The sequence below is a fragment of the Eufriesea mexicana genome, unplaced genomic scaffold (genome assembly GCF_001483705.2).
Source record: "Eufriesea mexicana isolate 0111107269 unplaced genomic scaffold, ASM148370v2 scaffold7532, whole genome shotgun sequence".
Taxonomy (NCBI): domain Eukaryota; kingdom Metazoa; phylum Arthropoda; class Insecta; order Hymenoptera; family Apidae; genus Eufriesea; species Eufriesea mexicana.
In genome coordinates, this window is record NW_016915332.1 from 351656 (window position 1) to 376076 (window position 24421).

The window sequence follows — 24421 nt, forward strand, 5'->3', positions numbered from 1 at the left end:
GTATTTAATTATCAATTAATTTCTACTTCCATCTAATTTTAAATAATAGAAAATAAAGAGTTTGAGAAGCTTAGGAAAGCTTAGAGTGATATTTTACAATATCATTGATTACTCAAGAAACCATTAAAGGCAAAATCATCATTAACCTAAGTACATCTTAACATTTAGGAAGTTTCATTCATTGTATGATATGCATAAAGTAAAAAATATCTCTAGATAGCTCATGAAATAATTTGAATTAATTAAGAACAATTATTTGTTTTAAGAATGTACACATGAATATATATTTTAATATAAAACAAGTTTCATAAGTTACATAAACTTGACATTATAAATATTTATATATAAAAATGTATTATAAAAATATAAAATCATTTTCACAGTGCTATAATAATTTACAAAATTAACAGAGCACATTAGTCTTCATCTAAATCTGTAATAGGTAAGCCAGCACATTCGCTATGTCTTATACCAAAAGAGTACATAGGTGCACGTCTTGCACCATGATATTGAGGGTAATATCGTGGTCCTGGGCTTAAATCTATTTCTGACAACTGAGTCCTCCATTTTAAACTAAATGCTGGAGAACTACGTTTTATAAGATCAGTACTGACATTTTTGTAAGCTGCTGGACCAGGACCAACATCTTTTTCTTTCATTTTGTGAATACCAGCTCTGTAATAGTAAAATATGGTAAAATATATTCGAATATAATTATTTTTTATAAAAATTTTATGTTAGCTAATAATTAATCACTGTAATCACATTCATAGTCAATCAAAATAAATACTATGTACTTACTAAAACAAGATTAACTAATAATTAATATTTTATATAATCTATACATACCACAGTTAACTATATATTACAAAATGCTGATAAAACACAAATGTGCATATTTGATTATTTATGAATTAATATAAAGTAATTTGAATAAATTTAGAAAGAATAGAATATTTGCAATATATTATTAGATTCTGCTCACAAAAATTACTATATCTAAAATTATTTCATTAATTAAAAGAATCTAAACATAATTATTTAATCTAAATTTTTGATTTATATACATACATAGAAAAGGCACCTTGAGCTACTTTATCAGGAATTTTAGGTCCTATACATGTTGGCAAAATATATGCATTTGGACCAGGTCCAGCATCATCCAGTTTCAGTCTAGTTCTAGATTTAATACTATAAGCAGGAGCTCTAATATTGTGATTCATTGGAGGACATAGTTCTGGGTAATGTGCTCCAGGTCCTGGACCAAAATCTCTCACTAAAAAGATGTATAATAATCATTTATAATAATATATTACTAGAAAATAGCAAATATTAATATTTTCATATATTCTATAATTTGATAATTACAAAGTAATTAAAAAATATTTTATTATACATAAAATAACGAAAAATATTTGTATTTGATAATTAAGAAATATTTGTATTTGAAATATCATAAAGTAGGAAATATTTAACTTATAGTATTAACAAATTAAAGAGATTGGTTTATAGTTTCATACTTCCTATAATTTTTTAATTTAGTTAATTATGACCATGTGCATTTTTCAATTATTTTATTACATGATAAATTAGTGAATGATTTTGTATTAAATATATGATTGTAAATACATGTACCTTTAAATGGTTCTCTCCCAGCTATTGTATATGCCGGAGGACTATCTACTCCATAATTTGTTAATTTTGAGACATTATACCGTGGTCCAGGTCCAAAACTTTCTACGTGTATTTGTGTTCGAGGTCTTATGGTATATGCTGGACCCCTTGGTCGAGACAGACAATGACCTTCATATCCAACTAAAGTCTGTAATTTATATATAGGCGCAGGACCTACACATATATTTTTGTTAAATTGAATAAATTTGAAAATGTTAACAATTTCCAGTAAATTATTTCAATAAGTATCAATTACCATAATCTAAATTTAATTATACTATTTTAATAATATTGTGCAATATCTGAAATATTCAAAATACATTATCAATGTTCTTGTGTAAATATTAAAATAATTGGCCAGTTATAGATAAAAATTTCTTATTTAAGTTTATTTAAAACTCTATAAATATTAATATTAATATTTTTTATTTTAAAATTTACTATAAAATTAATCAAATTACAGTACTATATGTCTCAAGGACTTCCAAAGTTAAATTCAAAATTCATAGGTCATTTTATTGTTGCCGTAAACCAATTGTTTATTTATGTAGCTATTGGTTTCTTTCTCGAATTTCTATGTAAAATACTTTTAAAAATTCTAATTTGCTGAAATTAATTTCAGCTCAATATTTAATGTTTTAGCATGCACAAATATATGAATTATAAAATATTACTTTCTTTGTAACTATTTATATATCTATATATATGGTGTCTTACAATCAGCTGAAGAAGGCAACCAAAATATTATCATGAATATTATAATATAAATATTAATATGAAAAGGATTCATAATAAAATTTTTTTTCCGGCCGGTTTTTCTTTTTTTGTTCCTTTCTTAAGATTATCTATATGTTTTAACAGAAAAGCATATGTTCCCTTGTATTGCTTTCGATACCAGATAAAAAAGTACATTTAAGTGTATTTGAGTATGTAAACTGCTTATGTTATAAATCCTCAAAATTATGTTTACTAACAGCGATATATTTTCTGGAACGAATAATCATGGATTAAATGTTTTTTTAGTTATCTCTGACACGACATCAGCACAAACTGTAGTTATACAATTTTTTATATAATTTTTTCGATGTAGTAAGTTGTCGAGCAGCTGCCCGTAAATAATGAGCTGATTAACCATCATATCATATTCGTATATATGTAGTATATAATCTTAGAAATACTTATGTTACAAAATTTTTTATCAATTCGTTTACATCAATCACTCAATAAAAATATTGTATATGTTTATTTATTTAATATTTCTTTCATAATATGGAACTAATTATTTTTTAATTTAAAATTTCACTCTAAACATTTAGTATCCTTTGTCTATTTATTTGTTCTGTGATCTAATTTTCTATGACCCAATAATGAATATTTTTAACAAAAATTAATTCGGTGATGATCGGTGACGTTTTTTGGATCTTTTTCAAAAACGTTTCATGGTATTCAAATTATTGTAATGCCCATTGACAAAAAGAATTTCTTGAAGAAGTTGACGATGAAACGATAGGTAAAATGGAATTTCTATCATTTTAGTATACTTGATATAATTGCTTTTTTAAATATTAAATCCTCGTTCGAATTGCTACTAACGTGCAAATTTTAGTTAACGATATTAATAATTCTTCTTATACTTGTCTCGTACATAACAACTTTAGATCTTTGAGATATTTTGTTTTCAATATTATCACTGTGTTCGAATTTTTTAATTATTTTATCACATAACAAATGTAATAAATAGTTGCGATCAGGAAATAGCGTCCTATGTAGGGCCTTATAGCTTTTCTTCTACAAAATAAATGACTTATGCAGCAAAACTAAATCTGTTCACCATTTGATTTATACACCAAAAATATAAATCAATTCGTCATCTGGCTTGTGTATCATAAATGTAAATCAGTTTAATCCTTTCTTGCTTCGAAAGACTTTACGATTATTGACAATTTTTCCACATCAGTTAGGAAACAGTTCTTGTTCATATCAATTGGTAAATACATTTGCTGCAGTTGACTCTATTGCTGCTGATAGATATCAATTTAAGCATTCATAACATAAGCAGTGTATTTACATTGAATAAACTTGTAACATTATTTTACAGTTTCATCATATTTTTGACATACAAGGTCATTTGAAGGTCATGATTTAGTATTACTCAAATGTATTTCTTCATCTGATATCTGATGCAATAAAAAAAGACACTTCCTGATAAAAATAGAAATAATTTTAAAAGAACTAAGAAGAATGGCGTTAAAAATATGATTTTTCTATCATGTTATTTTTTTCCAAAAACATTCAAACTACTCCATGCCATTGATAACAAAGGAGATATTTAAATAGCGTTCTTTAATTTGGGCATCTTGTACAGTGACTAACTAAATTTAAATTTCAATATACAATTTCTCATAATTAAATTACAGTGCAAAAAATTAATACAGAAAATATGTTTTAAGATACTAGGTCAAAATTGAACTTCTTGAAAAAATGCATAATAATTTAAAATGAGATTAGAAAATTGTTTAAGAAATAATAATGAAATATATCGAAGCACGATCGCAGTGTGTATCGTTTGTTGCATTGTATTTAGTAAAATGACTCTACTGATGATAAATTTTTATAAGCAAATTTTCAAAATATCAGTTTAAAAAATGTACAAAAAATATAATAAAAGTTTGTTTGTATAATAATGTTTGTTTATTAATTTATTCAATTCGTTTTATTATCTTGATTCTCTAGATATGGATAATCATTAAAAAAAATAATATCGATCAAATATTTTTTCGCTAACTATATATGTGTTCCATAAATTTTATCAAAATCGATTATTGACACTTGGAAAATCTTTCTTGTACCTTTCTTGCACCTCTCAAAAATAACTTACGATAAATAATTAAAATAAACTTACAGTAAACTGATAATGAATATATCTTTTAAGAGAAACGAGACATGAAAAAACTATTTGTTAAAACTTGTATGGAATATTTTTGATATGGAAAAGCTTTTAGTCTGCAAGGACACCATTTTCTTAAAAAGATTGCCATATTTTTATAAATATTAAGAGATGATATTTGTTCTTACTAATAATATTGTAATAGCAATAATGAAGTAAATGTTAATTTTAATATACATAAATGATCTATCTAAGTGAGAATTAGCAAATATTTGAAAATTAAAAAAGGAACATGGAGCATACCTATATCAATATTTTTATAGCATGGAATATTTAATATGTAAGTATATACAGAGTGTTTAAAAAGTACGATCCCAAATTTGAGAAGCTTATGCTACTTACTAAGTAAGTAAAAAATATGTAATTAACACGAGTTACAAAAATTAATTTTTTTGACAAATTTTATTTTATTTTATAATAAATATTTTATTTATAAATAATAAAATAAATTTTAATTTATGAATATCCGATATTACGAGTGAATTTCTTTGCGATATGTTGAGTATAAATAGAGAAGTTAATTTAGAAATAATCATCTTATTTGAATCTATTGAATTTTTGCTTATGTGGTCACATAAAGACGTTAATCTATTCATCAGTAGTAAATAACGATAAAATAATAATAACGGATAGAAAATGTATGTAGGAATGTAAGTAGGTATTTGTACAGGGTGTATGTTTTATCTAGACTCGTTGGAATATCTTGAAAACGATAAGATAGAAAAAAGATATTCGAACAAAAATTGATTGGTATAAAAGGAGGCGTAATGTGGTATAAATGTGGGATTGGAATAAGTACGGCCCTGAAAGAATGCCAAGTGTGTTTGGATTTAGGATGGAAGTGATCGCGTGCAAGCGAATTAACTGTAAAGAATGTTTATAGTAGGGTCGAACGAAAGTTTAGGGATGCGTCCAGAGTGATTGAAGTACCTGGCCCACGGAGGTTGCTTGGAAAAGGGGCATGATTGGAAAGGACAGCCTAGGCATGAATGTTTTAAATAAAGGTGCAAGGGCGCGGGCAGCTCCAGTCTCCACGGTCTACGGTGTAGAGTCGACAGTCTTTTTTAACAGTCCTTAAGGGTCTTAAGTTAGTGTCTAAGAGTGCATCAGTAATGTGCATAGCGAGTAACCTCTTGTTTCATAGCCGTTAATCTACCTGTAAGCTTATGATATCTTATTAAGAAGTAAAACAGCGCTACTTTAGCCGGTCCACCCAATCCGATCCTACATAAATGTGTTCTTTGTGGGAAAAGTGATGGATGAGATATCAAGGTCAAGTTTTTTTTTTTTAATAGAATGCTATATTCTCTTATACATAATAAGAAAGCGTACACTACAATTCCAAAGAGCTGCTAACAGTGTCATTTCGTTCAGTGAAAAATTATAAATTCACTGAATTATATGAACATGTATATATCAAAAAATTAGTACCATCAAAATGTGCCCCCCTCGAAACCATTCAAATACGTATTGAACGTTTTTCGCTACGCGTAATAATAAAGAACATAACCTAAAAGGCAGTATTTAGTGACCCACTCTATATATGTACATACATATGTATGATGTGGTCCTGAAGAAATATTAGAAAAGATTGATCTACAATCTGTAGATGTGAGTTTCATCTTACGATGGAAAGAAAATATATCAAATATTTATTGTAACAAAGAAAATTTGTATTACTATACACGCTTCTATGAAGTAGTCATTTATCAACATTACTAATAACTTTATTGGCAACCATGAACTCCTGAATTAATTTTTCTACTTATATTCGATGTAAAATGTATATAGTCAATGTCGAATATTCGTAAATAATAAAAGTTAATTTTATTCTGAAAGGATTGGTTTTCGGATACATATTGATTATAGAAACACTTCAAATTTTAAATCCTACTTTTATAATAAAAATATAAATTAATTTTCTCAGTTATCTTGTAACATATGTATACATATTTAAGAAATAGAAAGCAATTTTATATTAAAACAAAAAATATAAAGTAATTTTATATTAAATACACAAATTTCACTCACAGATATATACATATATATATATATTTACAAACAATATATTTTCAGTGCTATAGATCTTTTAAGCCCCCAAATTGGATTAAATATTATTTCAAATTATTGTAACATTAGTATTTTTGTACTGTATTATTTTATACTTCTCCATTGATTTTGTGAAACAAAATACATCGATCATTGAAAATGATAATTTTATCATTCCATGAGTGATAAAATCATCTTGTATAATTCATTAATAATTTTTATGATTTTTTTAGTTTTATTTGTTTTCACATTAATGCATAGCATCCCAATGAAATTTAAATTTATTTTTGCTGGTTATTTCAATAAAGTAACCTTTTTCCATTCAAAAATTATATAATGATTCTCGTCGTTGTTAAATTATTATCAACTCGGTAAATTTAATATACTGACAATTTTTTGGTTTAACAAAGAGTGGAAAAAAGTTTTAAATAATGACAAAATACAAAATACAATCGATACTACATGTATAATATGAGTTGGACCAATATATTAATGGTCATATTTCATTACCCATGCTAATATTAATTCATTATTTTCTTTCATTGTTATATTAATATATTTATCAATTCAAGATAATTAAATTTATTTACATCAATAAATACGACTTTTGGCCGTATTCGATGATATTCGTATGTAAGTCTATGTATATATATATTATTGTAAATAATGATAGTAATAATCACTATTTTTATAATGGTTTATTTGATACAAAATAAATTTTACTTGTCAAGGGCGATTGAAGGTCACTGATAGTATATTTTTCCAAATGAAAGTAATCATAAAAGCTTAGAACATAACCAATCTAAAAACATAATACATATTAAAAGCAGTCCTGGAAAACAATTTTTTGACCATTCATCTTATTTAAAAAATATTTATTTATAACAATCTACGAGATTCATTCTATATATATTGAATCATAATATATATGTAAAAAATTAGATTAAATCCTCATTATATTAATACAACGTATTACCATAATTGGTATATATGTAATTACGTACAAAAATTTATCACAAAAAGTAACAGTATTAACAACATTACTTTATTTTATTGTATTAGTACAAGATAAATTATTATACATACACTTACATAAAAATTCTACAAGATCTTACCTTTTATCATACAACTTAACAACTTAGGTTCATTTTCCTTATTCTCCATTTTGTGCAATGAAGATTACACAAAAAATAAATAAAAAATTACGACATTACACAAATAAATAAAACACAAAAATATAACATAAAAATAAAAACTATTACTAATCTGAAACTTGAATGAAAAAAATACAAGTACCACATTCAGAGCATTTAGAAATTCCACTCTCACCAGATTAAAAAAAAAATTTCTCTTTTAGTTTCTTAAAGCGAATGTATGAAATGGATTAAATTTATTAATTTATAAGTTATTAAAATTAGATTCCATAACAAAATTATAGTACACTACAATCTTGTAGAGCACAAATAAAGTAAAAAACAGAATGCACAACAAAAATTGTTAAAAAAAGTATTGAATAATAGTAAAATAATTAAAATCAATATTGATAATTTCTTGTATAATGTCGTAGAAAATGCAATTAATTATCCAAATTATTAAAATAAAATTCTCTTTCGTTATAATAATATGTCATAATTATAACACATAAATATAATTTAAAGGTAATTATTTAAAATAACGTTAATTATTATTTAATAAATAATATATTTCAATTTATGTCATATTTTTTATTTAGTTAATTAAGTAATTAATTAAAGAATTGATTATTTGAAAAAATGTTTATTTTTGAAATAACATAGTACAATGTTTCCGTTTTAAATGTGACCACTAAATGTTTCAAAAAATATGGAAGATTCGAAAAAAAAATAGATATAAAGGTTATAGTATATGAGACTTTTGAGCCCTTCAATGGAACAAGATTAGCAATTTAATGGCATCTTGTATAGATAATTTGATCATTGGTCCCCTAACGGGTCTTCTGGCAGCCAGATTCTAATTGCTATTTTATTTCAAGTTCCGTGTTTTCTATTTTCTTCATTTCAATACACTTTGCAAACAGTTCTTTATTTCCCTCGGGTCACCAGACACGAGGCATTCTTTAGCCATTAATTTTAGAAAGCAGGCAACAGCACTCAGGATTTGGCTGACAATAGGCTTGCAAAAGAAAGGACCAGGCCATGTGTGATGTCACGACTTTCGAAGCCATAAAGTAACGGGTCACGAATGTGCGGGTGGCCCATCAGCAACCCCCTTTGAGGGAGAGGTTTCCTCCACTAGCAGACCTGGTCGCGGAAGACGTTCCTCCCTTCTTTGGGGACAACTGATTCACGGACCGAGAGCCCACCCTCGGTCCTCTCAACCACCAATGGGAAAATCGATTTCCCTTTGGCAATCCTGGGCTTCGAAAGATTGTGCATCGCACAGTCAGTTAGTCAATATCAATCGAACAGTCAGTTGGTCATTATTCAACAGTCAGTTCATCAGTAACTATAAGACAGTCAGTTCTTCAGTGCACATCAGACAACACAGTTCAGTATCGACCACAGAGTCAAGTCAACCAGTATACATCAACAATCAGTCTCCATCAGCGAATTCGTCAGTCATCATCAAACAGTCACAACAAGCAGTCTGCACAAACAGTCTGCATCACCCAACCAGTATACAAGCTTTGTGGATAGTCAGTCCCCTGGAATGACTATCTGCTATAAAATCAAATCGGGTACCTACAACTCAGAACGTGTGTCAACGTCCAAGCATTGGACCACCAAGCGGAAGCCTGCCGAATCATTTGGTCCTTTACGCCCGTCTATTGCACAAGTTGGCCTTACAACTCAACACCGTGCCTGCCAACACGAACTGAGCACAAAATTGGGTCCGTAACAGTTAACAGCAATGTGAATGGCTATTTTTACTTATATTGAGCATCGTAGCAATTTGTCGCATGATTTCCCTTTCGTGTTGCGAAAAATCACAAGTTGGCGTTTGTCGAATGCAATATTACACCTACGTCGCATTATTCACAACTAAATTCGATGAAAACCGAAAAGTAAATACTCTCAGACTCGAACGCTTCATACAGTTCATAATGTTTACAAACAAACCTTGGAGTATAAATAATAGCTCGCATTTGATGCTATATATCACAGTGTTCAAACATTAATTTGCTTTTAAAATCAGACATTATTTCATTTAATACACTTAATGCAACGATTATTACGATTTGTATAATTAATTGTTGTGTATTTATGAATTAGATACTTTATACCGATGTGATATATAGGAAAATATTAATATTTTTTCTTATAAACAAAATTACATCGTGATGAAGTAAAAATTCTAGAATGTCCGAATATTAATTTGATTCACTATATCTGGTGAGAAGAGAGCTTTTCAAATACCAGTGGAAAAGAAGAAAGAATGGGGAGTAGAGGTCGTTGACAAGAGCGAGGTAGCCTGGAAAACACAAAAAGTATTGGTGAAGAGAGAAAGGGAGGGAATGCCTACTTTGTAAGCAAGATAGTGGAACAATACAATATTTAAAGAGTTGAAAAATCTAAAGAGCTGGAGAAATCTGACCTCAGACTGACAAGAACTTTAGTAGAGGAAGAGCAAAAGCGGTGGAGTGACTGAAAGGGATAGAAAATGAGGAAAAAGGCAAGAAAAAGTAATAGTATTGAGATTTTACTTTTATTTTATATAAATAACTTCCCACAATGTCTGCTGACTCTGTATTTTCCTAATTAACCTATAAAATAAGCAAATCACGCAAGTGATTCACTTACTATACTAGTGATCAAATTGACAATCAATCAAAATCGGAGTTTTCTAATTGGGAGATTTATAGCTAATATCTTCCGCACCCGTGTTGCAGTCGTATCAACCTTTGATGTCAACGTTGTCAACCTAACCTAACACACTGTAACGAAATATTTCAATGCAAATATGGGAAAGAAAATCTTGCACTCGTGTTAGTGTGTGCAGCAAGCTGGCATCGATTAATGGATTATGCGACTGCATACATCCGAATATTCAATCTGCTATACAGGGAGCCGGGTACCGGTGAACGCAGTGAACCTACCTCACGTCGGCTCTGCACAAATGGGATAAGACACAACTTGTAGTATTTACTTACACCACCACCCAAGTTTTCCGATGTTACGTTGAATACGTGTTTGGCTGTCTGTATTCTCTGTAACATATAATATTTTTAAATTATCAGCAAACAGCAGGAAAAAAAATAGAAATGCTGGACAGATGTAATTTTTATAGCACGAGATACTAAATTATAACAATTTATTTTCGATCTGCTAGTTAGAAAACTCTGCAGTCAATTTAACAATGTGACCGAAAGGCTAAGAACTTGTAATTTATTTGGCAGAATAGAACGAGTAACTAAATCGAATGTATTACTAAAATCAGTATAATCAGCATCTACTTGTAGGCCTTCTTTTAATAGCCCGACAAATAGTGTTAATAACGTATAAAAAGTTTATATATCTTTTAGTCATAAAACCGTGGTGCTGTTCGATTATTGCATGCTTGCACAGCAATGAAAGAGTGCGAGCAGTGATTCCTTCAAATATCTTAAGCATAATACTTTGAAAACTAATGGGCCCATAGTTTTCGATATTTGAAGGTCCACCGCTTTTTCTAAAAGGACAAATAAGGCGTGATTTTCATTCGCTACTCATATTTAAGGATATGTCGAAAATTAATCATAAAACTTTAGAAAGAATAAATTTACACAACTTAAGAAAAATAGAATGAACTATATACATACATGAATTTCAGAGCTCGAATTAATGTCTGTTACGCAGTGCACACGGATTATCCTGTCTTGGCATACCTAAATGACGTCGATATTTCGAAGGTTTATAACACGATCGTAAAGAAAGGCTATCTTCGAGTAAGAATCTTGGAATATTGGGGGAAAATGAACAAGATATTCTTTCTTATGAATCTTAATTTCGTCCACGTTCAATAGCCAAAGACGTGTTATAAAACTCGGTAATTCCGAAGGAACACTCCGAAGTTTCTCTAACGATACCAGCTATCTAGCTTTCGGACTTGGAGAAATGCCATAACCTTTTGGCAAAATCTCATACTTGCTCAGGTATCGCCTCACCCTTCCCAAGAAAAGGCGCTCCCATACCAAATGAAAAGTTGATTATGACACTTACAAGAGTACATTACAAATTATAGTACATACCTAGTATCAAAAAACCTTAATGGGTTTCTTCAGAATGGGCCTTCATTTGCGAAATATTTTGATTGAAAGTTTTGTATGTACCTAGTAAATTAATTATTTGTTTACAAGAGCAAGTTGTAGGTAAACCGATAAGGCAGTTAGGTTAGAAAGTTGTAAAAGGGAGTAGATTCTCAAATTCCCGCTGTTATTATCTTTTTTAATGTTTTTAATGTAACTTTGAATTGAAAAAATATTTTATTTACTTTTGCACTTAATATTAACTCTATATGACATCAATATTAGTTGTAAAGTAAAACAAAAAATTTTTAAGATAGAAAATAAGAGTACAGTAATAAAATAGCAGAATGCATATATTTTTCCGTATTAGTCATTATCAGGTGAATTCTGTATTAATAGTTCATAGCGCCACTATGGACACTAATAATTTTTGGTTACATTTCAAACAATTGTTGGAATGATGGTAATGCTTGGATATCTGACAAGGATGTCCGTGTACCTGGATACCCATTTTAGGTATCCATACTCTACCTTCCAAATAAATTTTTGTTTTATTTTACAACTAATATTCATGTCATATAGGATTAATATTAAATAAAGAAATAAATAAAATATTTTTTCAATTCAAAAATGTATGTGTAAATGCACAAAAAAAAATAGTAACAGCGGGGATTCAACCTACTTCCCTAGAGGTTTCTACTAGTCAAGTGCCCTTTCGTATTACCAACAACTTGCTCTGGTAAAGAAAAAATTAATTTCTTAAATAATTTATTTACTAGGTGCGTATACAATTTTAAATCAAAATATCTAGAAAACGAAAGCCTATTGTGAAGAAACCCATTAGGGTTTTTTGATACTAAATATGTACTATAACTTGTACCTACTACCGTTCTAAAAGCAAATTAACACTTCTCGAAATAACCAATCAGTGTGCATCATGAACATGCCAAGGCGGGGATACAGAAACCTCATGAGAAAGAATCGAGACACCGAGCAGTAAACACAGGAGACAGTTAAACGTGATTATCTACCGCACAAAATTATCAGCTCTCAACCAAACCTTTAAAGCACAGTCAAGTCTCCTATAAGGCGGTGTTTTCATAATGCGATTTCCATGTAACGCGAAGCGAAAATTGCGACACTCTCCTCTAACCCAGTCTCCTCATCATAACGCCTTTTTCGTACAAAAACATTATAACAACTCAAAAAAGAGGTTAGACGGCAAATATTTAATAGTGATGATAAATAATAAAACAAATTAATTGTGGTATTCTCTATGTATGAACCACATGATAAGAATGTCTAAATTTTGATCAGACTACGCGTTTCCAAAGGAGAAAGTAACTCCGCCGCGACACGTAGAAACAACGTCGATGCTTTCGGTCTTAAAGTAAACGTTCGCAACAGTAATATTTAGACTATTCAAATTATTCGTTTTCATCCTTTCGTTATATCACATTTACTTTTTTACTTGGTAATGCTTGAATCGATTTTTGGAAAAAAAAGTTGGTATCCTGCTCGGTTAAAATGTAACGTTGACTCCTTACTTTTTTATAATTTAACCGATCATTACTATAATTACTTTATCTAATTTAAAATCATTATTCAAAATATATTTTTTGATATTGATATTTTTCAATACTTGCCAAACAACGAATGTAAACAGTAATTCATCGAAAAGTTATATCTAATATATTTATTATATTATTTATTATATCAAGTCATATCTAATAATTTCACATATTTACGAATATTTGTCTACTTTACATGAAACCAGTGCGCAGTATCCGATTCAATTACAACATTCAATTGCTTATTCCTTGTATAGGAATAAACTAAATTAATAATATTCGATATTACACAGTCAAAATAATCCATATTACACAATTCGGCTGGTGCCGGAGTAATTTGTTAAGATATTTTTCGCAGTAACAACTAATAGCAGATAAAATCCGTTTGGTAGTGAATGTGTAAAGGTACTCGCCACTGACATATAGTTCCTTTAAAATGATTGATCCTTATGTTGAGTGGAACACTACAAAGAAATAACAAAAATCGATCTTGAAACAAGTGGCCAAAATCAATCTTGCGGCAATTCTTTTCTAATAAATCTCGACCGATCTAAAATATCAGAATTTAGCTGCAACCATCTTGACAGATAATTTTTTTAGAATTTCTTTTATCTAATTTCTTTTTTTAATACTTAAATTTATTCATCAATTTTATATCTTCTATTAGTAAAATTTCAGCAATATTGTTTTTCTTTTCTTTAGTAATTTATCTATTTGCTAAAGAAAAGCAATATGTGAGGTGGTCATTTTAACATCATGATCCCAAACTTTTTTCCAAATTCGTTAAAATATTTCTTATGCAATAAAATATTAATATAATCAAGTGATCAAACTTAACTTCTAGTTTGATCTCTATTGAATATTTAGATAATTGGACCTCAATTTCCTTTTACCAATAAAACCGCATTAACGAAAAAAGTATAGAAATATAGTTTGAAATATTGATTTGAAAATTTACCATTTTATCACGATATTACGAAAACCAGAAACCTACAAATTGTAACCGTGCTTTTACAATTTAAACAAAATTTTTTTCTGACATTTGTCAGAAAAATTGTATTTGGTTACTTCAATTTACTATTATTATTATTATTATTATTATTATAGCTTGTAAACATGTTTTTGAAAAAACACTTATAATATTTTGATATGTAAAATTATTTTTATTTATTATTTTTATTTATATTATTTTTATAGGAGCATAACTATAACAATTTAAAAATTAAAAATAATTATAAATATATCAATATTTTAGTAAGTCAAATAAGATTATGTCAATGGAACAATATAATTGGCAAAAATTATCTAAAAAAATTGTATTTAAAAATACAAATTTATATAATTACATCTTAGTTTAATATTTGTAATATTTAAAACTAGCTATTTAATACATATAATTAATTACACAATAGTAAATAAGTAATTGACTTGCAGAATAAAGAAAATAAATTATACACTTATATAATAATATAATAATTTCAGTATTGCATATTGTTTATTTATATAAAATTAATAAATTGTTAACATAACTTTTAAAAAATAAAATTTTTGTTAGGTATGTCAATACTGACGTAGTGCACCACGTCTAATTGCTGGTTGTCGATTTGGTGGAGTTATTGAAATGTCTAAATAGTCACCGATTGTAAACCTGCAATTATATAAGTAGGTAAAATTGTTTTATTGATATTAAAAAAGTTGTAAAAAGACATACCTTGCTTGAGCAAGTGTTTTGTTATCATCTGCACCCTTTTGTCCAGAACAAGTAACACCGATTTCTCGCATACGATATCCGGAATTTCGTAACTCTGGTGTTACTAATGAGAAGTCAAAGTATGTTCCTTTACTTCTAGCATCTGGATTTACTTCTTTAACCAATCCTGTAATTTCTCGTAACGTAGCATCCATCCTGTAAATATTAAATAAAGACTATAATTAATGTGACATTTTTAATGTTGTTACTTCTTCTGTAAATTATAAAATATAAATATGTAATTTTAATATTAATAACATATGGTACATATTATAAGGATATCTAACAAGGAATTTAATAAACTTCACTCATATATTCAACAAATGAATGATAAAAATCACATGCATTATGAATCTATTTAGTCTATTATTTTTTTATTAATGAAATAAATTGAAAATAATACATTAAATATACTCATGTAATGACAATCTTACAAAAATAATAACTTCAAAGTATTTATTTTAGTAATTTATATAATGATGTACGTAATTATATATTCTTATTTTTATAAACTTCTAATATTATTTAGAAAAAATATCTAATTGATTTGTATTTAACAATTTTATTCATCATAACATAAATTTATTTCTTGTTGTTGATACTTTTTGTTTTATTCATTGTGCTTTCATTTTTTTTTTTAAATATTATATTACTACAACTCTGACTCTGCTGATATTTAACACTTTACCATGAAGAAAATCTGTTCTTTTTTAAATTTTAAATATGTTCTAAGTACAATAATAAAGAATTATAGAATCAACACATTGTGGATACTCAATTACAATGCCTCTATTATTACGGTTCTATTGTAGAAATTAGATATAATTAGAATAATCTACATATGAAATACAATATATATTGTCATAGAATTACCTGTGCTGTATCATATTGTAGAATTGTTACATGCGGTAGAATTATGTATAACTATAAGTCGAAAATGTAAATTAAATACCATCTACAAGTTTTATCTTTACTACTATGAAGCATATATACTTCATTTTCAAGATAATATGAATAATGTTTACCTCTGTAAAAAAATGAAATAAATCTATAATGACATTTTTTGTTCAGAATATCTTGTTAAATACCTGAGTAAAGTTTATTGAACTTCCTACTGAATACCTTATGTAATAAGTACAGTTACTTTATTTAATATTCGGATATTGTGGCACTTACAAAATTATTACTCTATATATTTATTTGTAATAATTATGTTAACATTTTTGGTACATAAATAGTTTAAAGATAGTTTGCAAATATGTAAAATTAATTACTTTATTTCTCCTTATTTTATGCATAATGAATTATAAATGAAATTGGACCCAATTTTAAGGTCGCAAAAATATTCAGACATACATTACATAAGGTTCTTTCTTCTATATACAAATATGTTTAAACAAAATTGTGTCAGCATGTTTGAAATGATTTTAATTCAATAATTTTGAATGATACATTCCCACACTTCTCTTAACCATAACTTTAGTTCTTTTTTTGTCCTTATTGGAGTCATTCAAATATTACGATCTAATAAGTCTCATAAATTCTCTAACGGATAGAGAGTGGAGCACTTTTGGACAATTGTACAATTCTTGACCAATCTGCGACTTATGTTTGGAATCGTTATCTTGATAAAATTTGAAACTGTTTCATATACCCATATTCATTGCACTTTTTATTAAATTTTGTTTTAATATGACTAAGTACACATTCTTATCTAAAATTCCATGAATGAAAACTAACTCTCCTACTCTGGTGGTTAAAATAGAACCCTATACCTGATGGCTCCCACTGACATGTATCATTGTTAGTTTCATATTATTTATCTGCAATTGTTGATTCGATTTATGTCACACTAATTTTTGTTTGCTTATAACAGAAACAGAAAACAACTGACTCTTATTCTCAAAGATCACATCATTCCATCATATTTGTGCTTTAGAAATAAATTCTTTACCAAATGTTAAACGTTCCTTGCGATTGATTTTGTTTATGTATGGTTTTTTTTTGAACCACTTTATCATTGTAGCTTGCTTCTTTTAAAACAATGCAAATTGTAACCATGTGGACGTTTTTCTTAGTTTGTGGATACAATTCTGCAGTTAAAGTAGGTCGTCTTTTCTAAGAAATGGATTCAATATGATCTTTATCTTTATATCGTTTTATAATATTCACAACAATACTTTCACTTAAGTTTAATAATTTTTCAATTTTTCCATATAATTGATCTTTTTCTTGGTAATATATTGATTGTCGAACGTAAAATGAAGTATTTTTATTTTTCCTACCCATTTTCACAAATATGTATAGTAACAATGAAATGTCTCGAGAAACTAATCTACAGAAACAGACTAAACTGTAACATACACTTGATCTTCATAAACAGTTCTGAGGAATCTATAAATTCACCTTCTAAAATGAATAATTAAGATGTATCAAAAGTCCAAATATTATTTCGACATTAAAATTCAGTCCAATTTCATTTATAATTCCTTATGAATAAAATAATTAAAAATAAAAAAAACTAATTTTATCTTTGAAAACTAAAATATGTATTTTAAACTACTAAGTATCAGAAAAGTTGATGCAATTATTTCAAATAAATATATAGAACAATAACTATGCAAGTACCACAATGTCAGAATATTAAATGGAGTAACTGTATATGTGTATGTATGTATACATAATGTTATTAAAAATATTTTACCATGTATATATTTGTAATTCATTTGAAGGAACATTTCCTCTACTGTACTCCATTATATTATGATGTCTGCCTGTATTACAAAATACCCGGAGTAAAAGTGGACATGTCTGAAAATTTATATACAATTGATATAAAAGGAATGTATATAAAAATATAAAATATATTAGAACTTTTTATAAAATTTGAAAGCATTAATTTTCAATATATTTTTAGAAAATTTACATTACATACTTTTTCTCTATCTATTGGTTTTTCTGGTAATTGCTTTTCATCTACTACCATGGATTCTATTGCCGACGTCATATTTCTAGTTATTATATAAATTTAGACACTGAAATACAATTAATAGTAATTTATATTATTATAGAAAAATAATAAATTTGAATTCAATATCACGTTATTTTCTCTAAATGTATGTATACAAATATTTCGAGTACTATACTATAGCTGGCAACGTACTCTATTGGGCAGAAAATGAACTATATATAGATTTGCGCGCAAGTAAGTCCTTGCGCCACTTGCTGCCATCTAGCGGTCCACCATGGTCATTTCTGCCGTATCCAATTTCGCCAAAAACCCGCGGAACGCGACAAGACCGCACGGAGGTCGAGTATAACATTACGTTTCAAATAGTCACCAGCGAGCGTTGTATTCACGTTCAATTTTGAATTTCTAGTAATAGTTTACTTGACAACAGATCGTTCGTAATATGAGTGTTTCTGGCAAAACTCTTTATAATAAAGTTTGTGGTTTACGTCCTGAACTCTCGAACCTTATTACACCGGAATTATTAGATAAAATTTGCGATGAGCCTGTGGTACAACCATTTTTAAAGTGGTTTTGTGAAAATTTAAATTACGTCAATGTTGTGTCAGATGAAGATCTTCAAATGTAATATAGCTATTTATTACTTAATAAAAATAATATTTTAGTATCACGTCAATATTGATTTGGATATTATTCAAAACTAATATAAAAGATAAAGTTTATATAGTAGTTTAATGATAATAATAAATCTTCATAAGTAATAATATTAAATTAGATGTATCATAGGCATACAAGAACAGTCACTAACAGTTACTGTTTAAAATACTAAAATTATTAATGTGGATTAAAAAATATAAGTTATTTGTATAATATACTGTAATTTTATTAATGAATAGTATATTTTTGATAGTAAAACATTATAAAGAAAGAAGGCACTAATAAAGTTTCTATATTTCTTTTCAGAAACAAAAGTATATTCTTTTCAAAATTTAATTTGAGTAGTACATGGACTGAAACATTTTTTTATATAACTATAATATAATAAATATGTGCCTTGCAATATTTAAAAAGATGTTTTTCTAAAGAAATTAGTTAATATGGACTAATAAATTTAATGGCATATATTTCAGAATGAAAAAGCTACAAGATACAAACATGTGGCTAGAAGGTTCTGAACTAGATCATGCATTGGAGGAAGCTACTAAAGATGCTCCAGATTTATTAAAAATTGTATCTTTTGATGACACAGATATTAATGATTTATTTGCAGAATTTGAAATACTGAAAGAATCACACAAAGAAGATGAAAATTATATTTACACGCTACAAAACGGGATACAAAATTTAAAGTAAAATGATTGTTACGAGTATTTTTATTCAGATAAATTTAATATTATCATACAAAGTGTTACGCTGTTATAGGAAATTAGAGATTAAATTAGATGAAGATATAGAGAAAGAAGAAGAATGTCTAAATAGGGAAACTATTGAAGCAAATAAGGCATATGAAGATTGTTTTGAAATTTTGAGACAATTTGATATACGCAATCATGAATTTTTTAAAGAAGTCAAACATCTTTTGAATATTTATGCAGATGCAGCTGAAAATGTAAGTAATTTTCTAATTTTATCCATAATTTATATTAATAAAATTATTATTTTTATAGAAAGGAACACCATTATTATGGACTCAAATGCCATTAGAACTATTTATTAAAAAAATTGAACTATATAATCAATATTTACATGTCCATATAAAACGAGAGTTTGGAAGTGTACCTGAGAAAGAGCAATCGACAGATTCCGATTATATTTATTTAATAAGCAACAGTGGAAAAAAGAATTTAAATAATGAAGAGTTACAAGAACTAGCATTGTGTAAAACAAAGTAATTAAGTATTGATAACTATTAGTAAATGAGATATTATTATATCTATTAATTTAAAATGTACTTTATACTTTATTTTACAGCTTGACTAATGCGAAGATGGAGAAAATTTTGGCTAAAATAGAAGAAAAATCATGGAGTGCAGTGTTTAATTATATAAAAGATATATATAATTTAGGAAATTTAAAAGTACCATCACCGTTGGAATTAAGGTATCTTAAAGTTTGATGTACAATTATTTTTTTAATCATATTATGTAAGTATTAATTTTGTATATTAAAATTAGCACAGAGATATTAACGCTGACTAAAAGAAGAGATTTCTTGGAAGAAAATGTCAATTTGTTACAACAAAATCAATTAACAGAATTGGTGCAACAGTTCTCAGAACGGGAAATCACTAAAATTTTAAGACATGATATGCAGTCAAGACACAAGGAAAAAAAAAATTGTTTGGAAAAACTTAAAACTCTGCTATTTCTTGTGCGAGAAAATGGTCACGTGTCCACTGATTTATTACGAATATTAATGGAAATACAATTTTCTCGACTTAGAGTCATCTCAGAATTTGTAGCCGATGCTTACCATTATTTAGCAACGGAATATTCATTATCAACGAAAAGATGTGTTAGTAATTCATCAAAATACAAAAGTTCCGTAATTTTTAACTTTAAATTACATTTTCTTTATATACAGGAAAACATGAAACTGCAGCAAAAAGAGTACTTTGCAACGATATTATCGTCACCAAACATGCATAATTCATTTCACAAACTATTCGTATCAATGGTATGCAATGGTGATAATACACAACAATTAAATTCTATGTTGAGTAAATATAATACTCTCATGGACGAAAACAAAAGTAAGAAACATTTCACAATGGAAACATATTTGAATTCTAAAATTTCTAAATTAGAAATGTTGTAAGTATTGATTTTTTAATAATATGTAAAATTGTAAAGAATACTATAAGTTTTAATCTCTTATAAATTAGACAAAATGAAATAAATGTACAATATTTGAACGAAATTCAAAAAGAACATACACATACATTTAAAGCAGTTTCCCATGAAATTGAGACATGTTATGATGAAACATTTAGTAATTTGCAAGATATACAGATTGACTTAAGAAAAATAAGGAGCCAAATAAAAGAACAACTGGTAAATTAATACATATATAATTATATAATAATAAAATATACACGTATATTTAATTATTTCTTATATAATAATTGAAACTTTTCAGGAAACAAATACAAGCTACGAACGAGAAAAAAATATCCTTTGGCAACGATTTTTGATGGATCCTGACACTTTAAGAAAAATACATCAAGAAGTGAAACATGCGACAAATAAATCTTGTTTTGATAATACATGAAACAATGAGAGAAGTACATAATAGCACTGAAATTTAATACTATTATTACATTGTACAAAGTGAACAACTTTTATACAGGAAAAAACAAATAGTAATGTTGTTTATTTTTATATCTATTGACGTTTATTTGTGTCTATTTGTATTTATTTATATGTTACTTGTGTCTAATTAAATTGTCTATTTAATATTATAAATTAAATTGTATTAAGTATATTGTGTTTCATTTCAAATGAAATAAAAGTTTAGTAAAAGGTATACAAATATTTTTACTAATGTACTTATTTATATTTTTATATGATTACTTATCAGTTAGATATAATTACTTGTTACTTACTTATAATAGAAATATCTTGTATATCGTGTTTCAAGAAAAAATTTAAATATCTTAATTTAAAGAAAAAGTAATATTAGAATTCATTTTGGTAATACTTGAGCCTACATTAGTCATAATTTATAACCGATCTTCAGCATATTAGCGGTAAAGATAAATGATATGTAGCATAGATGGTTTTATTAAAACCTGAAGTCCGTGATCGGCTTTATTAAAATACGACGATTAGCACGGTCACAAGAATCGTACCAAGGGCTAAAAGAAAAACTCCTTAACCGCATTTGAATACCATATTACAACTGACACGTTCGTGAAGCTGATAGATAACGACGTCGACGTCAAATCGTCAGAACATTCGTTACAAAACATTTTCAATGGCGGTAAAAGCGATACACAGGCTTTTACATCCCTGTGACAAGACCATTGTATTATTCGTTAAACACTTCGCCAACCGAATGGGGAAGTCTCCCCATTATGCAATGCGTTGCTTTTCATTCCGGTTTTGTATCTGTTCCGTCGGGGAACAAAGACAAGCCTGGACGACTCTGTTGCGGTCTTCCAACGATCAAATCCTAAGTCCCTGAATGACAAGATCATCGGAATATTCTAATGTGCCGTATCATTGTTGTGTATCGTTAGAAAATTTCCTGTTTATTGTTTCGAATGACCCCCGACACGCAAAGCAATACGACCCTCATTCAACAAGGTTAGGCGATAATAGTTGGGATTCGACTAATAAGGGAGTTAGCATAAATCTGGGTGCGTGGTATCCTTAGACCTTGACGGGCTAAGGAGCTATAAACGGTTATATTCCAAAAGCGGTCATTCTTTCAGCTCTTACGTTGTTTGCCTAATGTTCGACTATCCTAAAATTTCTCGTGAAGCGTTACTAACGTCGATGTTCGACTCGATTGCAGTCTAGCACTCGACACACCTTAGATCTTCTTGCTCGCGATTATTTCAACTGGTTGTTGAAAATTAATTTGGCAAGCAACATTGACAAAGGGCAGCGTAGCGAATTTACAATCCGTCAGAATTCATTGAAGAATTCAAACGCGACGCGACAGTTACACCGATTTGATTGTTTTTAATATTCATTACACCTGTTCGTTATGAGTGCAGCACAACGCAGCGTTTAGTTTTATGACATCTTAAGTTTGAAGTCTTCTTTTTATTTTATAAAAATAATTTGCTGCAATTAGCTGCAATTACGAAAAATATGTAAATAAACAATTGATCCGGCACCGATCAGACTGCAAGTATGTTGAGTAGAGGAACGTGCTATATGAATATTTTGACTACATAAAATTTAATATCATTAATTTATCTTATTCTTATACAATGAACAATTATTTGATTGTTACTGAAATATGTAAAAATAAAATTTAACTAATATATAAATATTCCTAGCTTGTAGTATATTTTTCAGTTCAATTATTTTTTATATATTCGTATATTATATATTTTTCTAGTAACCTTTTAATTGTAAAAAGGCTCCCAATTTCGTTAGATTAAACAATAAAAAGAACCAGGAAAGATAGGATAAAAATGATAATAATAATGATGAAGATAGCGATGATATTGATGATACAAAAAAAAATTGGAGCACCCTCGAGTCTTTCAAATCTCTTTATTGTCCTCCCAAACACTCACTAATTGCAATAGAACTGAGAAAACTCTTTGATAAATTAGAAAATAACTTCTTCATAGCCAATGATTTCAATGCTAAACATCAATTCTGAGGATGAAGGTTAACCAATTCCAAAGGAGCAAACCTGATGCAAATAATCAATCACAGACAACTAACCATCCGCTTATTGGCCAACCGATCTGAATAAAATTCCAGATACATTAGACTTTGGAATCACCAATATCAAAAACTATCAAATCCAGACTACTAAATTCCTAGAGTTGACCTCAGATCATACATTGTATGATTGTGCTATTCACGATAAATTCAAAAAGCACCAAATTTTTCAATCAGTCGAACCTAACAAACAGAACTACCAACTGGGATAATTATAGAAAAGTTATAGAAAACAAACTAACATGTAACATACCATTTTAAACCAAACATGACCTAAAAGTAGCAACAGAAAAGCTGACAACTCTTTTTCAGACAGCAGCAATGAAATCTACACAGTACCAAATAAAAGAAAATGAAAGAAGATATCCAGAAAATCCTGCATTTATTGCTGAAAAATAAGACGACAGTGGCAGCACAGGCGATTACCACACTTGAAGACAGAACTTAATAGACTAACCAGAACTATAAAAATAGAAATTAATAACTGCATCAATAATGATTTCAACAGATATATTCCTAACCTCGATACAACTGAAATAACAAATTACTCTTTATGAAAAGCGATCAAAAAGAATCAAAAGACCAATGCAACCAATAAGTCTAATCAAATCTCTAACCGAGCAGTGGTTTAAAGAACAAGCAAATGAAATGGCGGACTACATTCAAGAGATATTCGCTAACGATATTTGCCAATAACAATGGTACCGGAGACAGCATGAGCACAATCCAACCAATAACATATATAATATGCTCCATGTCATCTCGATAGGATTTAAATCCGAGGACTGTGATGGAATTTTCATTATTTTCAGACAGTTGTATAACAATCATTCTTGCACTACTTTGTT

At 28.1% G+C, this 24421-nt stretch overlaps 3 protein-coding genes across 3 annotated transcripts; 1 reads left to right on the forward strand and 2 right to left on the reverse strand.

Moving 5' to 3' along the window:
* Positions 1-416: 416 nt before the first annotated feature.
* Positions 417-7834, reverse strand: LOC108552622 (outer dense fiber protein 3-like). Its single transcript, XM_017907263.1, has 4 exons — positions 7786-7834; positions 1636-1848; positions 1072-1276; positions 417-675 (listed from the first exon to the last, which is right to left on the reverse strand). The coding sequence occupies exons 1-4, from the start codon at positions 7832-7834 to the stop codon at positions 417-419; spliced, it is 726 nt and encodes a 241-aa protein (XP_017762752.1).
* Positions 7835-14984: 7150 nt separating this feature from the next.
* On the reverse strand, positions 14985-18319 carry Bin1 (histone deacetylase complex subunit SAP18). Its single transcript, XM_017907264.1, has 4 exons — positions 18130-18319; positions 17899-18005; positions 15156-15350; positions 14985-15092 (listed from the first exon to the last, which is right to left on the reverse strand). The coding sequence occupies exons 1-4, from the start codon at positions 18199-18201 to the stop codon at positions 15005-15007; spliced, it is 462 nt and encodes a 153-aa protein (XP_017762753.1). The 5' UTR covers positions 18202-18319; the 3' UTR covers positions 14985-15004.
* A 167-nt stretch (positions 18320-18486) lies between these two features.
* LOC108552625 (HAUS augmin-like complex subunit 3) lies at positions 18487-21435 on the forward strand. Its single transcript, XM_017907266.1, has 9 exons — positions 18487-18789; positions 19296-19514; positions 19588-19774; positions 19833-20053; positions 20137-20265; positions 20340-20679; positions 20749-20978; positions 21050-21218; positions 21304-21435. The coding sequence occupies exons 1-9, from the start codon at positions 18608-18610 to the stop codon at positions 21433-21435; spliced, it is 1809 nt and encodes a 602-aa protein (XP_017762755.1). The 5' UTR covers positions 18487-18607.
* The last annotated feature ends 2986 nt before the right edge of the window (positions 21436-24421 follow it).